General features: G+C 37.4%; 1 protein-coding gene across 1 annotated transcript in view; it reads right to left on the reverse strand.

Annotated features, from left to right (window-relative positions):
• LOC101619571 (24-hydroxycholesterol 7-alpha-hydroxylase) overlaps window positions 1–21,072 on the reverse strand; it is a 66,489-nt gene that overhangs the window by 4,260 nt on the left and 41,157 nt on the right. The window contains exons 8-11 of the mRNA XM_004673544.2: window positions 20,762–20,895; window positions 16,757–16,852; window positions 15,805–15,893; window positions 582–669 (exon numbers count right to left, since the gene is read on the reverse strand). Coding sequence (XP_004673601.1) covers window positions 582–669; window positions 15,805–15,893; window positions 16,757–16,852; window positions 20,762–20,895 — 407 coding nt within the window. The remainder of the gene's footprint in view (window positions 1–581; window positions 670–15,804; window positions 15,894–16,756; window positions 16,853–20,761; window positions 20,896–21,072) is intronic.

Consider the following 21,072-nt stretch of genomic DNA (forward strand, 5'->3'; position numbering starts at 1 on the left):
GGTCATAGGGAAGCTCCATGTTTAGCAGTTTGAGGAACCTCCAAACAGTTTTCCATAGTGGTTGTACTAGTTTGCATTCCCACCAGCAATGCAGCCTAGTCCTGTGCTTTTAACCTGCTGCACCACCAGGGAAGCCCGGGCTTTTCATTTTTGCTCAGCCTTTACTACATTCTTCTATGATATTGTTTCCCAGACTGTTTCATCACCAAGAGGGGTGACTTGTCTCCAAAACGGATGGTTCAGATTTGGACCCAATACATGTATTTCTTGGGAAGCCTAACATCAAGGCCATGTTCACTTAGCCCAGGGAACAGGCTCAAAACTGATAAATTAGTTAGAAACTTTCTTTACTGTAAGTGGTAGAAATCCATCTAGAGGGGTTAGAACAGTTTTAGGGTAAAGGGCACATAGAAGAGAATCAGAATTAAGGGGAATACTCTCTCAGGCTGGTTTATCATAAGGTAACTGCAAACATGGGGCTTAAGTGAGGAGATCAGAATCTCATCATCAGTAATCAAAACCAAGGGACTAGGGACTTTGCCAAATTTGAAGTCAGGCTATTTGAAATTCAAAACACTTACCTGTTTTGGCAATGGGTCTAGAAGTCTACAATCATATTTATAAAATATTAAAATAACAAATATTTGAATCTCTAACAGAGCAAACCACCTGGAAAAAAAAAAACTGTTACTGAGTTGTAGAAGATGAATTATTATCTAACAAAGTACACATATTTCAGAACAAATATACTTTTGTCTGTAATAAAAACTTGTGTCATTAAAGGGATAGAGTGACGAAGAACTTTACTTGTTTCTTTTATAATACACTCTATGGGGTAGTTGGAATGAATAAATTACTTTTAAATGCATATAAAACTCCTAGGTAGTAGAAACTTTCAAAAATGAGAGCCTGGCTCTCCTAAGTTTCAGATCTGTGCTATCCCAGGATAGCTATTTAAATTTAAATAAGTTGCAATTAAACAAAATGAAAATCTTCCTTAGTTGCTCTAGACATATTTCAGGTGCTCAATAGCCACTGGGACTATTGGCTACCATATTGGAAAGTACACATTTAGAACATCTCCATCACCATTTAAAGTTCTACTAGGCAGTTTTTTCTGATCGACAGCCTTACTGCCCACTGAAAATTACTGCCTAGTGTTCTATAGATTCTCAATTCCCCATAAAACCAAATTTATTCTTCCTTTTGCAGTCCTTCACCCTGATGTTTCTAAGTGTTTCTGTCTTACTCCCCTGACAATAAAATGCTCGAGCACATACTACAATATATTTATATTCACTTCTTAAGTCACAGCCAGACTATTGAATTAGATTGTCTGTCTTTTGCATAAGACATATTAAGAGAAACAACATTTTGAGAAGAGTATAAGTATAATTATACCTTTCCCCCCTTGCATCCTTGCAGGTTGTTTTGAGTTCAGAACCCTGTTAGGGCTCGTAGCTCTTAATGAATACAATTAGTTCAACAAGCTAAAAAACTGAAAGTCATTTTAGACAAAATCCTCTTTTTCATTATTCTTATCCATCAGACCCAAGCTGTTCAGTTTTATCTTCTAAATACTTCCCTTATTGCTTGCCTTATTCTTTTACCGCCAGTCCTTTCACTACTCCCTCAGTGTAGTTCTTCACCATTTATTTCTTTTAGAATCAGTTTAGCTTCCAGATTGGTTTAGAATTAATTTAGCTTCCAGACGGGCTTCCTTGTGTCCAGTTTCACTTTCATCCATTTAGTGCTTTACTTTACCATTGAAGTAATAGAATCAACTTCCTAAAACACAGATCTATCACTCACTGTCTCCTTAATTTATTGAAGAAAATGTCGATACTTTCCATTTCTTCCAAATGTCAGAGGAGAACACAGTCGGACTTTGAGGGTGTGCCCTTTCCCTATCTCCTTATCCTCTTCTACCCAGAACTCATCTTTGAAATACATGTTCTTGCCACACAGCACATGTGTCATTCCCTGAAAGGTAATGCTTTCTGTTGCAAGCCCTTTTCCTGCCTGTGGATTAATTTCCTTTGGGGATTATAAACTATGATATCCACAAACAGCAGGAACCATGTTTATCCATCTTTGCATCCTCAATGTTTGTTGATTGAATGAGTGAATGAATGAATATGAATGATGTTATTTATATCAGATAATGAGAGATATTCCCCACTGATATTCTGGAAACATTCTGGCTATATTTTTATTTCAAATTAAATCTGAAACACACAGGTGTTGTGACAACTCACTTGGATACCACATCAATTCTTCACAAATATTTATAATGCAGATTTAATTCTACTTGCTTGTAAATGCTAAAGATAATTTATTCTAAGAGAGATTCAATGTCTATCAAATAGAACACACCCAGCCTTTGCTGATTCAGATCAAATTAAGCAGCAATTCTAAGAAAAAACAATTTTTCCTAATTTATGTGCCAGTTCAGATTTTCTCAAAACTTACTTTTCACTATACTTCTAACAAATTGAAAAATCTCACTTCTGGCCATAATGGAGTAACAGAAGTCAGTGTTATCCTTCTGCTCTACATGATTCAAAAACAGGACAAGATAAAGAGTGTAGCATGAAAATCCCCAAGAGAAAGGAAAGAAATGAGGTAAGTCCTATGATCTCCAGTTTACCAACTATGGAAGTTTCCAGGCCACACAGCAAGGAGGGAAAATCCACAGACCTGACAGTCTCACTAAATTATGGAGATAGAGATGAAAGTTTAGGCAAATTAAAAAGACTAATATTTGCCAGGGAGGAATGTTAGAGAGGAGGGAGTTTCACAGGGAGAACAAGGATGCTTCAAAGCCTACACAACAGTCTCCTTGAGTTTTTGGCTGATCACTGACTTACATAGGATTGAAAGGAAACTACTGAGGTAGATAAGGAAGATGAAAAAGGAAACTAAAGAGCCACAAGTTAAACAATGCTGAGGGCACAGACTGAGTCTGTGTTCCCACATAAGAAAGAGTAGGAGGTGTCAATAACACACACTGCGTAAAGTCCATAAAAGGTTGTTAGTATCAGGATTATATTATCTTCAGTAAAAAGCCACTCTGGGAGATTTGAAGAGAATGAAAAGAACAGCGTGACTTATAAAACAATATCAAAAAGTATAGTGTACATTAAATTTGAAGATGCAGAAAGGTAGACAGAAAAAATACCTGAATAATAGCTGCAACATTTTCAAATTTGTGGTAACTATAATTGATATATCAAAGAAGGTCAATGAACCCCAAGCAGAAGAACCATAAAGACAATCATTCCAAGGTAAATCATAATCAAACTGCTGGAGTGACAGAGAATTCTTAAAAGTAGCTTGAGAACAAAGATACAAAAAAATAAAGAAAAACAAAATTAAAAATCATCAAAGTTCTTATTAGAAACCATAAAAATCAGAAGACAATGGCACAACTTCCTTAAAGTTTTGAAATAATAGTAATAATACTAATAAACTCTGTCAAGGTATGAAAAAAGGAGCTAATGTTTTATTATAATACACTAACTTTACTGTGAGAGAGGCTAGTCTTAATTATTTGGTGTAAATATTTATTTCCTCTTTATGTGTTTTGAACATACCCATATAATTGCATTTTTAACATTTAAATGCTTTTATTGTGTCTAATAATCAAAGTGGCCATATTCATCATAAAAGTCTATGTAAGCTGTTCATAATGTGATAAAAAAATAAATTGCCATATTTTAAAAACTCATGATAGAGTATAGAGTGTCCTGCGTTTTATAGCTAAATAAATATACCAATATACATTGGTTCCTTTATTATTCTCCTATGGGAAATTATTTTTTTCTTATTTGAGGAATTTCAATTCACTAGATTTAAACTCACAATTGTCAATTTTTTAATGCCCTGTTATCTTGTGAATATATATATCTTAAAGAAAATGAAGATTACAGTCTTTGGGAGTGATCTGAAAGACAGAATCTGAAGACTAAACATTTACACAGAAGTTCAGGGAACTGGGCACTGGGAGCCTGTGCCCACCATCATCTGTTTTGAAGAAATCAAATCCCAAGGACAGTGGTAGTCAGTCCTGCTGAAAACCCTCTGGTTATTCTACACTTAGACTTTGAGAAATATTCTAATGGAAGAAGGGAGGTGGATCCTGCAGTGAAATCAGCTCTTTACGATCAGATGAGACTAAAAGAAGGGTGTCTGCTTTGCAGTTAACATGCGAAGAAGACAAGCCTAGCCCACATGTAGAAGTTAATGGCTATAAATATAGGTGGCTTTTCAGTGAGGTGCTCAATCTAAAATACTTTTCTCCTGCATAATGGGAAAAGAACTATTTTTAATGTGCAACTTTAATATTTACCTATCTACATGCTAATTTTTGTTGTGTCAAAAATTTCATGAAATCTGGTGTACCTATGCTGTCTTGTGTGATAGTACAGTAAGAATAAAGAAATGATAAAATGGCAGGAGGTGTGAAAAGCCTCACTTTCACCTTTTTGCTGAAGATAGTGTGAAAGAAACAGCATGTCACTGTCAATGAAGAGTTGAGTGTGATGCAAAAGTTATAGAACATTAAGGGTCAATAGTTTTATGGACAAACTGGGTGTGAATTTAGGACAACCACCTTTTTTCCATCCCTTCAGAGGGATCTTAGAAAAGAATAACATTTATGGGACCAGTGACCTGACACTTAGATTACACACTAGGAGTTCTAAAAATAAGATGAGAACACTCTTCACTCCTTCATTCATGAAAATACTCATTGAGTGGCTTTACATGATTAATAATACTCTTCTAGACACTGAAGTTACAGCAATAAAGGAAAAAAACATTTTATGGTTTTATAAAGCTTAACTTTTAGCTGAGAGGTAGTAAAAAAATGAGGAATGCATATATCAAGCACAAGAATAAAAAGTAAATCATAGATATGGGGAAAGGGAGTGATAGTAGTGGGAGCCAACTATTTTAGATAAGGCCTCTCTGATGAGGTAACATTTTAGCGACTACTGGGATAGAGCAAGAGTGAGTTACCTGAATATGTGAGTACAGCATTCCAGACAGAGAATTAAAAGATACAAAAACCCAGAGGTAGGAGAACAAGGGGTAATGAGGAGGGTAATATTGCTGGAGTTGTGTAAAAAAAAGAGGAAATGACTGAGAAATATCAGAGGCATGTAGGAACCTTGTGTCTCATGTTTAAGACTTTGTTTTGTTCTGTGAGACAGAAAGTCACTGGGTAGTTTTGAGCAAATATGATTTAGTTTATGATTTAGTTTTAAAAGGATCATTCTGGCTGCAATATGGAGAATATAAAAGATGATGTGAATGGAAGTTAGCAGACTGATTAGAAAGTCATTATGATATTCCAGACAGTAAGAAGTGACTTGGGCCAGGATGACAGAAATAATCGAGAACCACAGTAGAGACTGGGTGTGCTCTGTAGGATGAGATGATGAATTGTGCTTGAGGCATAAAAGACAAAGCTTCAAGGATGACTCCAAGTTGTTGAGCTGAAATGCAAAGGGCACAGCTGCTTTTACCTCAGTCATGGGGAAGATTGAAGGAAGAGCAGGTTGATGAGTTGTCATCCAGAGCTCAGTTAAGTATGGCTTACTAACAAGACAAGTAGGGATGTTGAGCAGAGCTGGGTAAATGCATCTGGTGTTTAGGAGGGATTTAGTCAAAAGGAGAGCTATAGGAGCTATAAATACAAAGTCATCCTTGTTTAGACAATTACTGAGAGTCAGGAGACAGGATGAAATCACTTAGGGAGTAAATTCATTAGGAAAAACAAGAAATCTGAAGGGAGAGCCCTGAATACCCCAAAATGTGGAGGGCAGGGCAGTGAGGAAGATGAGCAAAGGAGATGGGAGAAGTAGCCAGAGGGCAGAATAACAAAAAGAAAGATTACTTCAAAGCCTTAGGAAGAAAGCATTTCCTGGAGGGCAAGAGTCCCCAGTCAAAAGGAAGACACAGCAGGGAGTAACTAGCATTTGGAATTAGACATTAAAATTTCCACTGACAAATAAAGACCAAGTCTGCTCAGTACTTAGCTCCCTTCTTAGAGTAAGTGAGATGAGTACACTCTTTTCAGATAACGTGTTCCATGGAATAACCAGCGACTTCTTAATACTCATCTAGCCACACTAGAAAATAATTAATTTTAACTTTGTGAATTGTAAAACTTTAGTAGGCACAATTTTATCCAACACAATCCTAGTCTGTGTAACTTTGTTTTTTGACCTTCACTAACATTAGCTTGCCATACATAGACCAGTGTTCAGATTCTGAAAGGAAAAACACCACCAGCAAAGGAAAACAATTTGGCAGGGCAAGGAGGGACCATCCCAGATTAGGTTTCTAGGTTGCCGGATTATCTGCTTCAGGGTACACACTTGCAAATTGACCCCCCACCCTCACCCCAAACTCTTTTTGCCTGCAGGAGACCTGGGTTGGAGCTAGGCAGAACAGGATAAGAGGTTCTTGAGGGTTTGGCTGTGTCATGCCACAGTTGTGGGACACTGATTCTGAAAGCACTGTACAACTCATTGAAAGATTGCACCTAACTGCGAATATGAGATTTCTATAAGCATTATTATAAACAAAGGGCACTCTTAATATTTCCTCTGTCACACATATGAGTAAACAAGGCCAATATTCACAAGCTATTTGAGATCATCAACTTAAGTATTTTAGAAACATTTCATATTTAGATTAGAAATAATTAGGAAGTAATATTTCCAACTAGAATCAGCTCAGCAGCATTTAACTAACTCTAGGCCCTGCCATGTTCTTAAAAATCATAAAACTTTGGCCCTCCCTGGTGGCACAGTGGGTTAAAGCACAGCACTAAGAAGCTAAAGCCACTTCCACGTGAATTCGATTCCCGCCTGCCCCGGAGGTGACCACATGGGTTGGCAGACCTCTCCTGACCCACCCGCTGCTCCCCTCAGCAGTGTACTTCAATGATCTGCCTGTTCTGCTCCCCACTCTGTCTCTGGTGAAGCCTCTCACCGCCCCTAAGCCTCTGGCCTGTACCCCAGTACTGTATGCACACACACACAAAAAAAATCATAAACCTTCATTTCCCATAAGTGAAAAAGTTTAGGCTTGTAACCAATTCATATGGTGTATTTGTGAGGCTTTTGAATTAAAAAAAAAAAATTTGTGTAGGCCCTCCCTGGTGGCTCAGCGGGTTAAAGCACAACACTAAAAAGCTAAAGCCACTTCAGGGCCCTTCCTGGTGGTGCAGCGGGTTAAAACACAGCACAGAGAAGATTAAGCCACTTCCTCATGAGTTCGATCCCCGCCTGCCCTGGAGGTGACCACATGGCGTGGCAGACCTCTCCTGACCCACCCGCTGCTCCCCTCAGCAGTGTACTTCGTCGATCTGCCTGTTCTGTTCCCCACACTGTCTCTGGTGAATCCTCTCACCCCCCGCATCTCTGACCTGTACCCCAATTCTGTACAAATAAATAAATAAATCTTTAAAAAAAAAAAAAAAAAAAGCTAAAGCCACTTCAGCATGAGCTCGATCCTGGCCCCAGAGATGACCCACATGGCACAGCAGACCTCTCCTGACTGCCCACTGCTTCCTTAGGCAGTGTACTTTGTCCATCTGCCTGCTCTGCTCCCCACTCTGCTCTGGTGAATCCTCTCACCACCCCTGCACCCCTGGGTCTGTACCCCAGTTCTGTATGCACAAATAAATAAATCTTTAAGAACAACAAAAAATTTTGAATGTAAGTTAGTTTAGTTATTAAATTAGTATTAATTACTAAATAGTACAATATTAATGTTACTTAATATCACTTCTAGCCATATTGATGTCCAAGTTAAAATAATGGTAAAACAAATTAATAATACATATAATAAAATAATACACATGAAAAGATATTTTCTCCAAGTTCAAATATTTGGCCATTCTAGCAAACTCAGCTGAAATATCTACTAAATAAAGGTAACAATATTTTATTGGCAAAAAAGTGTGATTTCAAACATTGACGATGCTATTGAACTCTGTTCGGTGTTCAAAATATTAGAAACTAACACCTATACACATATGATATTAGAAATTTTTATTTCAAAGAAATAAAAATTCTGCAGAAATTCATGTTTTTATAGAAGGCAGCTGAGTTATGTTCACGTTAGAGATGTTTTCTTAATCCTTCTAATGTCAAAACAGTGAAAATAATGAGGCACGTTATTTACAACAGATTTCATTTTTATGCTTAAAAGAACAACATTACACTTCTGCAAATTAAGCTTATTAAAATATAAACATGTTAACATTTCCTTAAATACTCTGTACTTGTGTATTTTCCCCATGCGTAGATAAATGTTCAAAGAACACTAGCAAGCACTGAGAACATAAAGTCTGACTAAGCACACACCCTACTCATACTGACAGTCACACAGAGGGAGAGATGGAAATGGAGCAATATAAGACAAAGGTAGAAACAATGAGGTTTGAGATTTTGGATCCTGAGGGAGCACAATGACCTCGAGTCATCAACACTGTCTAAGTGGAGGTGAACCTTGAGCTGGTCTTTGATGGAAGGACAGACTTTATGTAAGTAGTCACATTGAGTGAGGGCATTCCAGACCAACAGAAGCAACAGAAGCAAGCCACTGTGCCACTAGTGAGGGCATGGATAGTGGACCCTCGGGGAAGGCATCCAAGGCATACAGAACAGTATAGTTGGTGTCAGGTTAATGTGGAGTCTGGTGCTCTAGACTTAATGAGTTTGGCCTGTAGGCAATGGTACTGAGGTCTTTATTTATTTTTTTTTAGAGATTTATTTATTTATGCATACAATAACTGGGGTACAGGCCAGAGGTGGTGGTGGGGGGTGAAAGGAGACAAGGAAGCAAAACAGGCAGACCGATTGAAATACACTGCTGATGGGAGCAGTGCGTGACACAGGAGAGGTCTGCTGCACCTCGTGGGCTAGGAATTGAACTTGTGCTGCAGTGGCTGCAGATCACTTGATAGTACTGTGCTTTAACCCATTGCGCCAGCAGGCAGGGCCCAGTAGCAGAGTATTAACAAGGGTGATAATCAGAGATGATAATTTAAGGAAAACTAATCTGCATTAGGGGGCACAGTAGACTCTGATGGTGGACTCTGGGTGGTCCATGGAGGGCACATTATAGTAATAATACATGAAATGGGAGATCCTTGACTCCCAAAAATATAAACAGTAAACCAACATTTTCTCAATTAAAAAAAAAAAAATAAAGTACACTGGGGGAAAAACCTTTCAAATAAAAGTGAGCAAACTTATAGGGGAAAAAGTCCAGCATATAGGATTAAAAGGAAATGGAAGAAAAAAAAAACATTGTAAGATTCTTACACTATATAAGAAATGACACTGGAAGGTTGACCGTGGTAAGTTAAGGATTATATATTGTACATCGTGATACAATGTACAATGTATATTGTAAGTGCTACAACAATGAAAATTAAAAAAAGGAACAACAACCGCCACCAAAAAAAAAAAACAAAAAAAATGGACGGAGGAAGTGATGACGACGCCAAGGAGAAAGGTTAGGAAACTTGCACATCACCTGCCAATAAGGTGGGGAGACCTGAGTTAGGAGGTGGGAATGGATATGGAAGACCAAAAAAAGGGAGAAGTAAAGGGTGACTCTGGAGGCCAGATGAAGTGAGAATAATGATATCCTGAGAAAAATATGGAGGCTAACAAAGGAATGACAGGAATAGGGAAAACTCTTAATTTCAGTGTTAAATGTCTTGATTTTGACACTGAATCTCTCTCTTGGTTTTAAAAAGAAGATCTCTCTCTCTTCTCATACTAGCATCCATTGCGGGCAGTGCCAGAATGGGCTGGAAAACTGCCACTGTTGCCAGGAGCAGGGACTCTGAAGTATATTCCTAGTTGCTACCAGCTGCAGCTTATGAAAATAGAATGGTCTGGCCCTGGAATTCAGAGAAGGCAGCGCACAGACATACTTTCACAGACATCCTTCATCGAAGCAGGGCGTGTCAAGTTAAAGGGGAAGTGCTTTTCCACATCCTACTCCCCCTAAGATATCTAGAGAAATAAACATCAACTTGGTGTGGAGAGGCAAAATAATCTAGACCGCTGGTTCTCAAACTTTAACATGCACAAGGAAGTCTTGGAAAGCACAGATCTTTGGGCCTTACTCCTGAAGTTTCTCATTCAGTAGGCACAGGGGGTGGGGTGGGGTGGTTAAGAATATGCTTTTTTTTTTTTTATACAAGTTTCCAGGTAATGTTACTAGTGGTGATCTTGGGATAACTGTGATCCCTGATCTAGAATAACTTGACAAGGAGAAAGATGTTAAAAGATGTACCTAATCAATTTTTTTTTTTTTTTTAGTTTTTGCACACAAAGTCAAAAATCACAAAGGCTACCTTAACTATATATGAGACAGTGTGCCCAGGGGACCCAACCATTGACTGGGAAATGTGGCGAGCAACATCTGGAGGAGGGAGCAGCAGATGCTTTTTTAAGAGGGGGATAAATCCAGAAGAAAAAAAAAAGGGGGGAGGATCCTTATTCCATTTTAGGAATGAAACAAAACATATGAAAAAGAGAAGAGAATGGGAAATATTTAGCAGGGGACAGAAGAGGTGAGATGGCAAAAAAGAAAGGGCCAGAGCACTCAGCCTTCTTGATATGAGATGTTTTCTATCTCATGGGAATAAACTTCCTTAGGTTATTGTTTTTCCGAGTTGCGATGAGAATGGTCCTACCCCTCCTAGAAGGAAAGCTGCTATAAGTATAAGCTATGACCTGGGAATCTGGATACCCTCCTTTTCAACCTTCTTAGTCAAGGAAATGACAAAAGACTACTATTGACTTCATTAAGTCTTCATCAAGTAGAAATGATCTTCTGGTATATTTTAAATTCCTGAGTTTTCAGGAAAAATATAAGAAGGGGCATTTTCTTTTGATCTTGTGATAAACTCACAGTAAATGAAATTGCCCCTTTGCAAAGCACAAGCTCTTTAGAAAGCCATTGACTGATGTGGTTCGTGTATGTTAATACAATATTTCATAGAGCTGAATAATTCTTGAAAGAAATCTTTGGCGTTTAAGGAAATAAATTACATAGGATGCATTTGGTTGATAGGACAACCACATGGGACAAGTTTCTATATTGAAGGGAATTTACTGCATTATGTACCTGAAAAACCTAATTCAGGCAGAGATCTGACCACAGAGATTAGCAGCTCAGTGACATCACCAGGAAGTCACGCTGCCTCTGCTGCTCTTACCCATGATATCAACTTCATCCTAACACACTTCATCCTAGAATGCTTTTACAGTCTCAGAATAGCTGCCAAAGGTTTCTGGGGCTAAGTGCTTCCTAATTCACATCCTACAGGGAATGATTATTTATGACCCAGAAGTCTCGACAGAAACCTTGACAGTTAATTACACTGCTGAAAACAAATGTCAATAGCCAGTCACTAGGAGAACTGGTTGTGCTGGTTGGGATGTGCTGGTTGGTTTAGGGAACAGAACCACATTCCTCTAGAGCTGAGAGTAGGATTAGCACCCCAGGGTGCCATGGAAGTGAAAGCCATAAAAAGGTGAAGAGAAGGCATTAGGTGATGGGGAGATAATAATTTAGGGGTGATCTTGTGACAGGGTAGTTTTAATTACAGACCTCTTTTCCAAGGAATTGAACGCTTTTTCTGAATTGAAGATATCTATCTTATTAAAGAACAATCACTGAGTTTATTGACAGGAGAAAGCCCATAAAAAAGGTAGGGGTAGGAGATACCCAGCTGAAAACTCCATTCTAACCATGAAAATTTCTGTTCAGATATTGTGTGTACTACAGAGGAATTGGAAATCGGCTTTGTAAATAAAAGAAACAGAGCCCTTTTTGAAATTTTTCCTCAGAAATGAATACATTTTATTTTAAAAGCACTTTCGTCTAAGTATCAAAAATCACTCTTGAATTGTTTCATCTGTTTTTGACAGACTTAAATCTTAGCCTCATAATGAAGTGTCAAAATGAAATGGCTGGGAAAGTAATGACTGCAATTTTGCCAATGGTTTCTTTGCACCTTTGAGTGAGTCACTGCTCCTTAGCAAAGCAGTAAAAAGAGAGAAGCATGGCTAAAAATTAATAAAGGATTCTGGCAGATTGGCTCAGTCTTGGACTTAATCATATCTACCCTTCCCACTCATTCCTAACACTTTTTTTTTAAGGTTTATTTATTTATTCATACAGAACTGGGGTACAAGCCAGAGTGCAGGGGCGGTGAGAGGCTTCACCAGAGACAGAGTGGGGAGCAGAACACACAGACTGACTACGAACACAGCTGAGGGGAGCAGCAGGTGAGACAGGAGAGGTCTGCTGTGCCATGTGGATCACCTCTGGGGTCATAATCAAACTCGCACTAGCCTGCAGTGCTGCATCCTAACCCATTGCACCACCAGGGAGGGCCCCCTACACCTTTTTTATGCCCTCTAAAACATGGGCACACTGTAGTAAAAAATGTTAGAGACAATTACATAAGTAAATACAACTTGTTCAATCCTATTCTTCTGGAGTTGACAGGTATACGTTTGTTTCTGTAACAAATTCCTTAGAATAAATTGAATTTGCAACTTCTCATGAAATCCATAGGGATTTGAGTTTGCTCTCTCCACAAAAGCAATCAGCTATTTCTAAGTATGAAAAGGGAGAAAAGCTATTCACAGTACTTCTCAAATACAAGATTGGGCAATGATATTTTACTGAGCAAGGCACAATTATTAAAACATACTATCTTGAAAAAAAAAAACACAGAAACAACTGCTCAATGTGATGAACCCCCAAATGCCTATTGTCATTAACATATAGGTAGGTTGCATACCAATGAGTAGGTGCTTTTTTTCTCCCCTCAACTCTGATTACACAGTCCTTCAGGAAGTTGTCCTTTCTTTTCTGTTGTTCACCGATTTTCCCACCTAGTCCTTGAAGTTTTTTCTCATACCCTCCCTGTGGGCTCCTACAGCAATTACGTACTCAAGTGACCTGGCACTGATCATATGCCATCTTAAGCTGCTATGTTGGGCTGCTTCTTCAAGTTGCTATGTCTCATCTTCCCAAGCACATTATGAGCAACTCAGAAACGTTGTGTCTTTTTCATTTCCTGGTATGTAATTAAGTGACTTGAGTTAGACTGATTTTTTTCTCATATTCTCCCTAAGGAAGCCTGGTAGTTCATGCTGCTTTCTCGTGATTGTTTATCTGCAAAACCACTTCTCCAGCAGTGGAATTATGGGGAAAGGTTCCCTTCCTGTATTTTCTGAGCTACAGGGATGTGTCCATTGAGGACTTTCTCCAAATGGGAGTTTGCAGAACTCTCATTATTCAGAGAAAGAATTAAAGTTCTTGCATTCTGATTTTTGTTTGGTAACCAGTGGCAGCACTTAGTACTTATAGTCCACTAAGCACATTTTTCTGTGCTCATTTGTGAAGGGGTTCTCATACCGCTTCAGTGGTCTCAACTCCAGGATAACAGCTGTAAGACCACAAGACTGTGTTCATGATAAAATTTGATCGCCAGCAACTTTGCAGGCAACTTTCCTCTGACTCACTAAGTATTTGGTACATGAGAAAATAAATTGGCTCTTGGTACGCAAACTAAGAATGGGTACAATTTTCTGGGGATTATTACTAAGGGTTTGTAGGATTAAATTCCTAGTGCAAATATCTATCTTGGTATATATTGCCCAAATGCAATTATTTGCTTTCCACCGAATAACTTTGTTTTGTCTGTGCCTGAAAATGAAATGTTTCAAGGCTATTTTTAAATATAACCAAATTAAGGACTTTCAAAATGAGAAATTTAATAGAAAATTAGACTGAGGAATTGTTCGTTGTCATCTTTATTCAATATTTATCTTTAAAGTTGAATCTACCTATAGATTTTAGTTATATATCTATTTTGCCAACACATCAAACTCAAAGTTTTCCAAGTAAAATAACATCTAGTTCCCAAACTTAATTCTCTTTCTGAGTTCTAGATTTCCAACACCTTTTTGAATCTCTTAGATTCAAAGTTACAGTAACACTCAAATCCTCTTAACTGATCTGCATTCCTTATCACTTTCTAAATCTGGTAGATTCTACCCTTCCAGTCTCTCATAGTGGCGTTCATCACTACAGTCCTACCTCACCTATACCTTTAATACTTCACTAGAGCCATGCAACAGTGCAACCATTCCTAAACCAGGTATTAAGGGGTCTTCCCTATTAGGCCTTTTCAGAATGGTAAACCCCTAATTTTGTTCCCTTGCATTTAAAGTTTCCCCTGTCTGGAAGTTCATATAATCTTTCCACAGGAAATCCTCTAAAATCACCCTAATCAAATATGCCTTCTTGACTCTCTACAGTATTTGGGCATTTCTCATCCTGCATTCCTTACAGTTATTTATGAACCTGATATACTTCTGTCTTCTCTGAGACATCATCTCTTGGGGGCTGAAAACATGATTAAGTCTTCCCTACAGGTCCTGCGCTCATTGCACTACCTTGCATAAGGAAGAACTCAATACACGAAAGAAACATAGATGAAATATTGTTGGTATGCTGAAGTGGCTTGATCTCTTTGTGGTAGTCAGTTGATCCTCAGTCATGCTTCTAGATTGAGTAACTATACATTGTCATGTTTGTTCTACATTTATCTTTCTAGTGTTTTGCTGACATAGCAGACTTAGCCCATATTACCTATGTTGTCTGTAATTAAGACAAATTAAAACCATGGTGGCTAAAACAAATTAAAACTATGGTGGGGAGGAGTCATAACTTTTTTAAAAAGCATATTGATACTATAAAACAAAGGAGGGGTAGAATGGATGCTGAAGAGTAAGCCATAGCTATAAATATGGCCTGGCATTACTGTTCAAACAATGAAGACAATTGACTTCTTCAGTTTAGAAACTATGCTTTTTCTAAAACAAGATTTGTAAAGGACTTGTATGTTTACTTAGTGAGATTTGTGACAAACAGGTGCTAACAGAGCTACAACAGCATCATCACCAGTTGATGAAATGGTGATTTAACGTAGAACGTAAGTTTTACAAAATCAGGGTCAGATTGTCCTCAGTGGTCTATTCTTGAGGTTTAATAGAGGATCTGGAACCCTACTCACTGTTCAAAAAAATTCTGCTTGAATAAACAAGCATAAAATAACTTTCATTAAATGATGAAAACACTTGTTTCTAGAACACTTGTACTAGAATAAATCATTACACTGAAGAGGAGTGCTGGACATGCCAGATTAATTTATCTATAAAAGGAATTAAAAACATTTTTATAGTACAAAATGTTTTATAGAACATTTTTATATACCCCAATAAACAAAACTATTTAATAAAATGTTATTATGCTCCAAGTTAATGATGATCTATCACCTTGGCAAATGATTATGATAACATATAGTTAAGTAAAGATACAGCAATCTTTAATATTCTAAACAGGTAGGACTCAAATCCCTTTCAATTGTCCATATAAATATAGGTACACATACCAGCTTATATGAAAGTTGAACATTTGAAACCTTTATTTTGCTTTTATCTGGCAGCTGGAGCTGCAAATGAAATACTTTGTTCTCGTGAGGTCCCCTATCAGCAGCAACTTTAGACATTCCCATATAAGCACTGCACAATATAAATGGCCAACCAAACAAAATGTGGTCTCTAAATTTCCCTGCAGTTTGATAATAAAGAGAAAAGGGATTAAGCAGAAGCTTTATCCCCTCTGAGACATCATCTCTCTGCAAACTTTCTGGAAATGTGGCCCAGCTGTCTCACTGACCTTCCAGGACACTGGTACTTCCCACTTCCAAATGCCATGAAGCAGTCCAAGAAAGCATGCTTCTCTAAATTTGCCTTTTTCCAACGTTCCTGTGGGAAGAAAGCAATTTTTTTTTTCCTCCAAATCGGCCTTATATAAATAAGCTTAACTTTATTTCTCTAGGCTAAAAATGACTTTGTACAGCTAATCCTTGCATATAAAGTTGCAGGATTGTTGGTAATATTTTCCAACCTGTTATTAACATTAGACACAACAGTGCTTTTGGAATTTGAACTAATAAATAAAAAGGTTTAAGAAGAATTCTGTTAAGTGGTAAATGTAATTGATAATGTAAATCTACCAGAGAATTGACCTCAGAAGAGGAAGAATATTTATAATAACTTCTCAGGGTCCATCAAAAAATTGCCCTTGGTAATAAATTTAGTAATGAGACACTGACAGCTCCGCCATTAGAGAAAGCTTGAGAGGCAGAGTGAATACATCTGAATGTCATTTTTGACAGGTTTATAACTAAAGACAGAGAATGGACTTAATGACCTCTTAAGATTCTGCTCAACCCTATTAACCCCAATTTTAAGAAACAGCAGAGCGCAGTTTTCATTTACCTTATTGTGAGTTTTTGGGTACTCCTTGGAAACCAGTACAGGAAAAATTATCTAACGAACCTAAAATAAGCCTATCAGAAGCAGGGACATTTAATGCGCTCTGCTGGTTTCAGATTTAAAAATTATTTTAAAGTGGAAGCTAATTCTAATAACTTTTCTATCTGATTTGTAAATGTTATACTATTTATGTTGCAAGTTGAATTTGTACCTTGCCTCTAGAATTTGGTTCTTAGTTGCTGCAGAAATACAACTGAGAAATGGCAAAGTCCTCGCTCCTCCCTAATTTATGAATCCATACTCCTGACAGAAAGACAAAAGAACAATGTATAAAGAAAGAGATAACTTACAGGTTTGAATGTTTCTGGTTCAGGAAAATACTTTGGATTTCTATGTAGCCAAAATGGAGACAACATCAGCAAATCACCAGAAGGTACAGTATAATCCTATGGTAGAAAAATCAGTACCAAGTTATTTTATTTGGAATCTGCTTCAAAGAAAGTTTGGGTCACAAAAGTAATGCTATAACTACAATATATTGTAGAGAAGATGTATCTATTTTATAACCAGTGGAGAGAAAATCTAAGTCATTCATGCACAGATCATTTCCAGCTTAAGCAATGAGTGCTTTTTAATTCCTATGATTTGCTTGTCTCCCATATGTGGGAGAAAATAATAGATAAATGTGATCATTTTAGAAGTATAAGCCCATTCTAAAGTAGCTTTTGATATCTGACACTGGGTTTATTCCAATTATTCTTTTATTTTTTAAGATTTATTTATTTATGTATACAGAACTGGGGTACAAGTCAGAGGTGCAGGGGTGGTGAAAGGCTTCACCAGAGATAGAGTGGAGAGCAGAACAGGCAGATCAATGAAGTACACTACTGAGGGGAGCAGTGGATGGGTCAGGAGAGGTCTGCCGTGCCATGTGGATCACCTCCGGGGTGGGGGATGAACTCGTACTGAACAGCTGTGGCCGGCTTGCAGTGCTTCGTCCTAACCCATTGCACCACCAGGGAGGGTCCCCAATTGTTCTTACTGATAGAAACCAGTGTGGACCTGCGGGTTGCAAAATTTAAACACTGAGACAAGACACTGGTCATAAGAGCACTGAGGATAAGGTTAGTGGGTATCCTGCCCTCAGACATGCACACCTTGTCAGGGCAGGAGCAGGGGGCTACTTTGCTCATTCCAGCAGCAGCTGTTAGAACAGGAGGGATATAAAGACAACCGGTTAAGAAGACATAGGAAAAAACAACTTGGGGAAGTTCTTTGATTTTGTTTGAGGTAGCGGTTGTGGGTTTGAGGACAAGCGTGGCTTCTCAAGTAGCAAAGTCTGTATGATCTTTCTCCTTTCATACTATAATAGGTTTTCATGACATATCAACTATACCAAAAACTAAAAAGCATTTCATAAAAATCACTTTTATATCACTATGTTCAGGAATGATAGATCTTCCACTTTATAGTTGTTGATATGTTTACATGATAGCTTTATATTTTATTAGTGTTTCCCATTATCAACAATTAGAGGCCGGCTCAATTGACCTTTGCATGATTCTGAAATGCCCTCAAGATATTTGAGTTTATATACCTAGAACGCCAGCATTATACAATTAAAAAATTACCTTTTTATAGTAGCCCTGAGTAGAGCACAGGAAGGGGTCATCATCTTTAAACCAGGAGAACCTTAGTGGTTCCAATGAGGCTGAAATTGCTTGAGGTTTGGTAATTTTAGTACCTTGAGAGCAGTTGAGAATCAGATACAAAACTTGGAACAAAAGAAGCTTTTTCTGGTGCCCTCTTACCACTTTTAAAGTAGAAAGAGACATGTGAATCCCAGTTCCATCTGTTCATTTTAGCTCTGCTGGAACCAGGGCTGAAGAGGTTGTGGTTGACTAATGGCAGCTGCAGAGAACCCTGGTGTATGTTTGGGACCAGGACTGGGGGTACCCTGGGACAAGCCTCCAGTCAGGGCAACTGTTACCCTTCACTGCCCACTCCTTGGTCCTCACTCATGACTATTGACTTAGATCATGACTTGGAGGTTGCTGAATGTTACAACCAACAAAGCAGCTAAGAGAGGAAGGCTTCACATGTCAGTAACAGAATTAACATTAGCAACAGGGAGGAGGCCAGAAAAGAAATTCTTGTGGTAGGAGCAAAGGCCAGGCTGACGAGTGGTTATAGGGATGTTGCTGGTTGTATCAAAGGAAACCTCTGAGCAAATGGACATCATCAGGCCCAGTCTAAACCATCTCTGCCATTGTTTACATGACAGATGAAGAAAGCATCAAGAGAGAGACAAAACACTGAAAGGATCAGAACACAAATCACTAGCAAAGGGAAACACAACTCCTTTGTGTGGCAATGATGGCATCTCTCAGTACAGGGAGTCAAACCTGGCTGGTTCATTCAAGGAAATATTGTAGAGGCCCATGATCTTCACCTGCTAGTCTGGAGAGGTGGCTTTTTTGAAGAGGGGAGAGAAATCAGGATTCGCTGTTATAACTCAAAAGGGAAGTTGAGAGCAAAGTGAATGCAAGGAATGTAGAATTCTGAAGAGAAAAAAAGAGTCCTATACAGACAAAAAGCCTATCAAGGAAAGTCCATAGCATTCACTGTCATTTTTACTTCTTGGCCAGGAGCTTGATGGTTATTACTTGCCAAAAAATAAAAATACTTAAAAAATTAAAGAATATAATCTCTAGCATGATTAAAAAAAAAGGCTCCCTATTTAAATTTTGGAAAATTCTGAAAAAGAGAAAAAGCTAGAAAAAAGAAATAAAGAAATCAGTAAATGTAATCCAGTGTGTTAACAGGTTAAAAAAGTGTATGCTACATCAATTTATGCAAAAAAAGTCAATACAAATTCATGATCAAATCTCAGCAAATGAAAGGGAAATTCTTCAACCTGACAACATCTATTAAAACATTCACTTAACATCATACTGCATTGTGAAAGTAAGATGAAGAACAAGGCAAAGCTAATTGCTATTACCACTATTTTTTAACATAGTTTAGAAGTTAGACCCAGTGAAAGGAAAAGGAAATAAAAGGCATATTGGTAGGGGAACAATTAATTAAAATATTGTCTACACATAAACTTATTAGAAATCTACAAAAAGGCACCTAAAACTAAAACGTGGATTTAACAAAGTTGCATACATAATATCAGCACACTAACACAACTGTATTTTTACAAACAAGTAGGGTACAACTGGGACCCAAAATAAAATAATATACCACTTACAAGAGCTCCAACATTACTGAAGTATGTAAGACTAAATCTAATAAAACTATATGGGTTCTGTATACTTAAAGTAAAAATCAAGATAGACACTGGCAAAGAAATAACTATTCTGTAATTCAGTTAATTATGTACTAAACAGAATATAAGCAAGCCTTTTACAAAGCCCAATAAAAAATATAGTAAATTTTGTAGTAATAAGCATATTACTCTACCTATTGAAACAAGTTAGACTATTTCCTCAGAAAGTATATCCTTTAAAACTAATAGTTTAGAGTAATTGAAGTGATAATATCACTAAAACTAAAAGCTATCATTTATGTAAGAAAGTTCAATAAATTATGTCTCCTTTAGATTTAGCAAGTTGTTACTTCTATGAAATTTGTGGTTTGGGGTCTGTTTTGTGTTTTACTTGGTTTGAATCCAAGTACTTTGAAGCTGTGTATAGAAAAAGGGAAGCAAGTGTGGAAGGCTGACCTAATGTGATCTTGCTGGATAATACAGGCCATGAGTCAAATTACTCTGTTCTGCCTCACTGAGTCACCAATTATTGAACTGAAAACCAACCATATGCACATTGGATACTTGAGAATTTTCTCCTACTTTGTCCATAAAAAGAAACTCTCTCCCCCATTCAGCCATTAATATCAGTTTTTTTTTTTTTTTTTTTGCTATTTTGCAGTTATTCGCTAGTATCAGTTACTATGAGATACCTACTATCTATTTTTGCATCTGTCATTGGTGGCCTGAAATTATCTTCCAGTTTTCTACAGAACATTCCCCCTAGCCCACATCAAGAAGAAATATGTGTTGTTTGGTTAAGCAATGATGAGACTCTCCAGTCTACCAGCTTGACATACATAGTTATTCTAATTCTGATGGAAGATCACATAGTTCAAATGATTGTTAAAGTCATACACTTTACTTGCAATAGTGACTAGGTGATAAATATGCATTTGATCAAAGGTACGGTACAACTCTTACTTGTAACCTGTTTCAAGATTAGTGTTTAGTGAAACTCAAGGAATTATCGAATAATATATGGACAAAACATTTGGGCAGTATATAAGAATGATTATTTTAAAGCCAAAACAAAGCTCACCAAAATTTTAACCGGTGTTAACACTTTTCTAGTAATGACACCAGGGGCTCTTAAACGAATGGTTTCCAAAATACACCATTTAATCAGAAGGAGTTTCTTCAAATCATCTTCAGATACTTCAATCTTCTCTTTACCTTTAAAGATTAAAAAAAAAATTAAAAGATGGACTTAAAAGGCAAGAAAGTTATTTCATATAAGCTCATCAAAATAAGACATGGCTTCTGACAGCATTAATACTACTTTTTGATACCAAAAATAATACCCTCTTTTATAATTTTTCCCTTATCCATATAACACATATGTCATAAAGG

The sequence above is a fragment of the Condylura cristata genome, unplaced genomic scaffold (genome assembly GCF_000260355.1).
Source record: "Condylura cristata isolate star-nosed mole 26May11 unplaced genomic scaffold, ConCri1.0 scaffold00001, whole genome shotgun sequence".
NCBI lineage: Eukaryota > Metazoa > Chordata > Mammalia > Eulipotyphla > Talpidae > Condylura > Condylura cristata.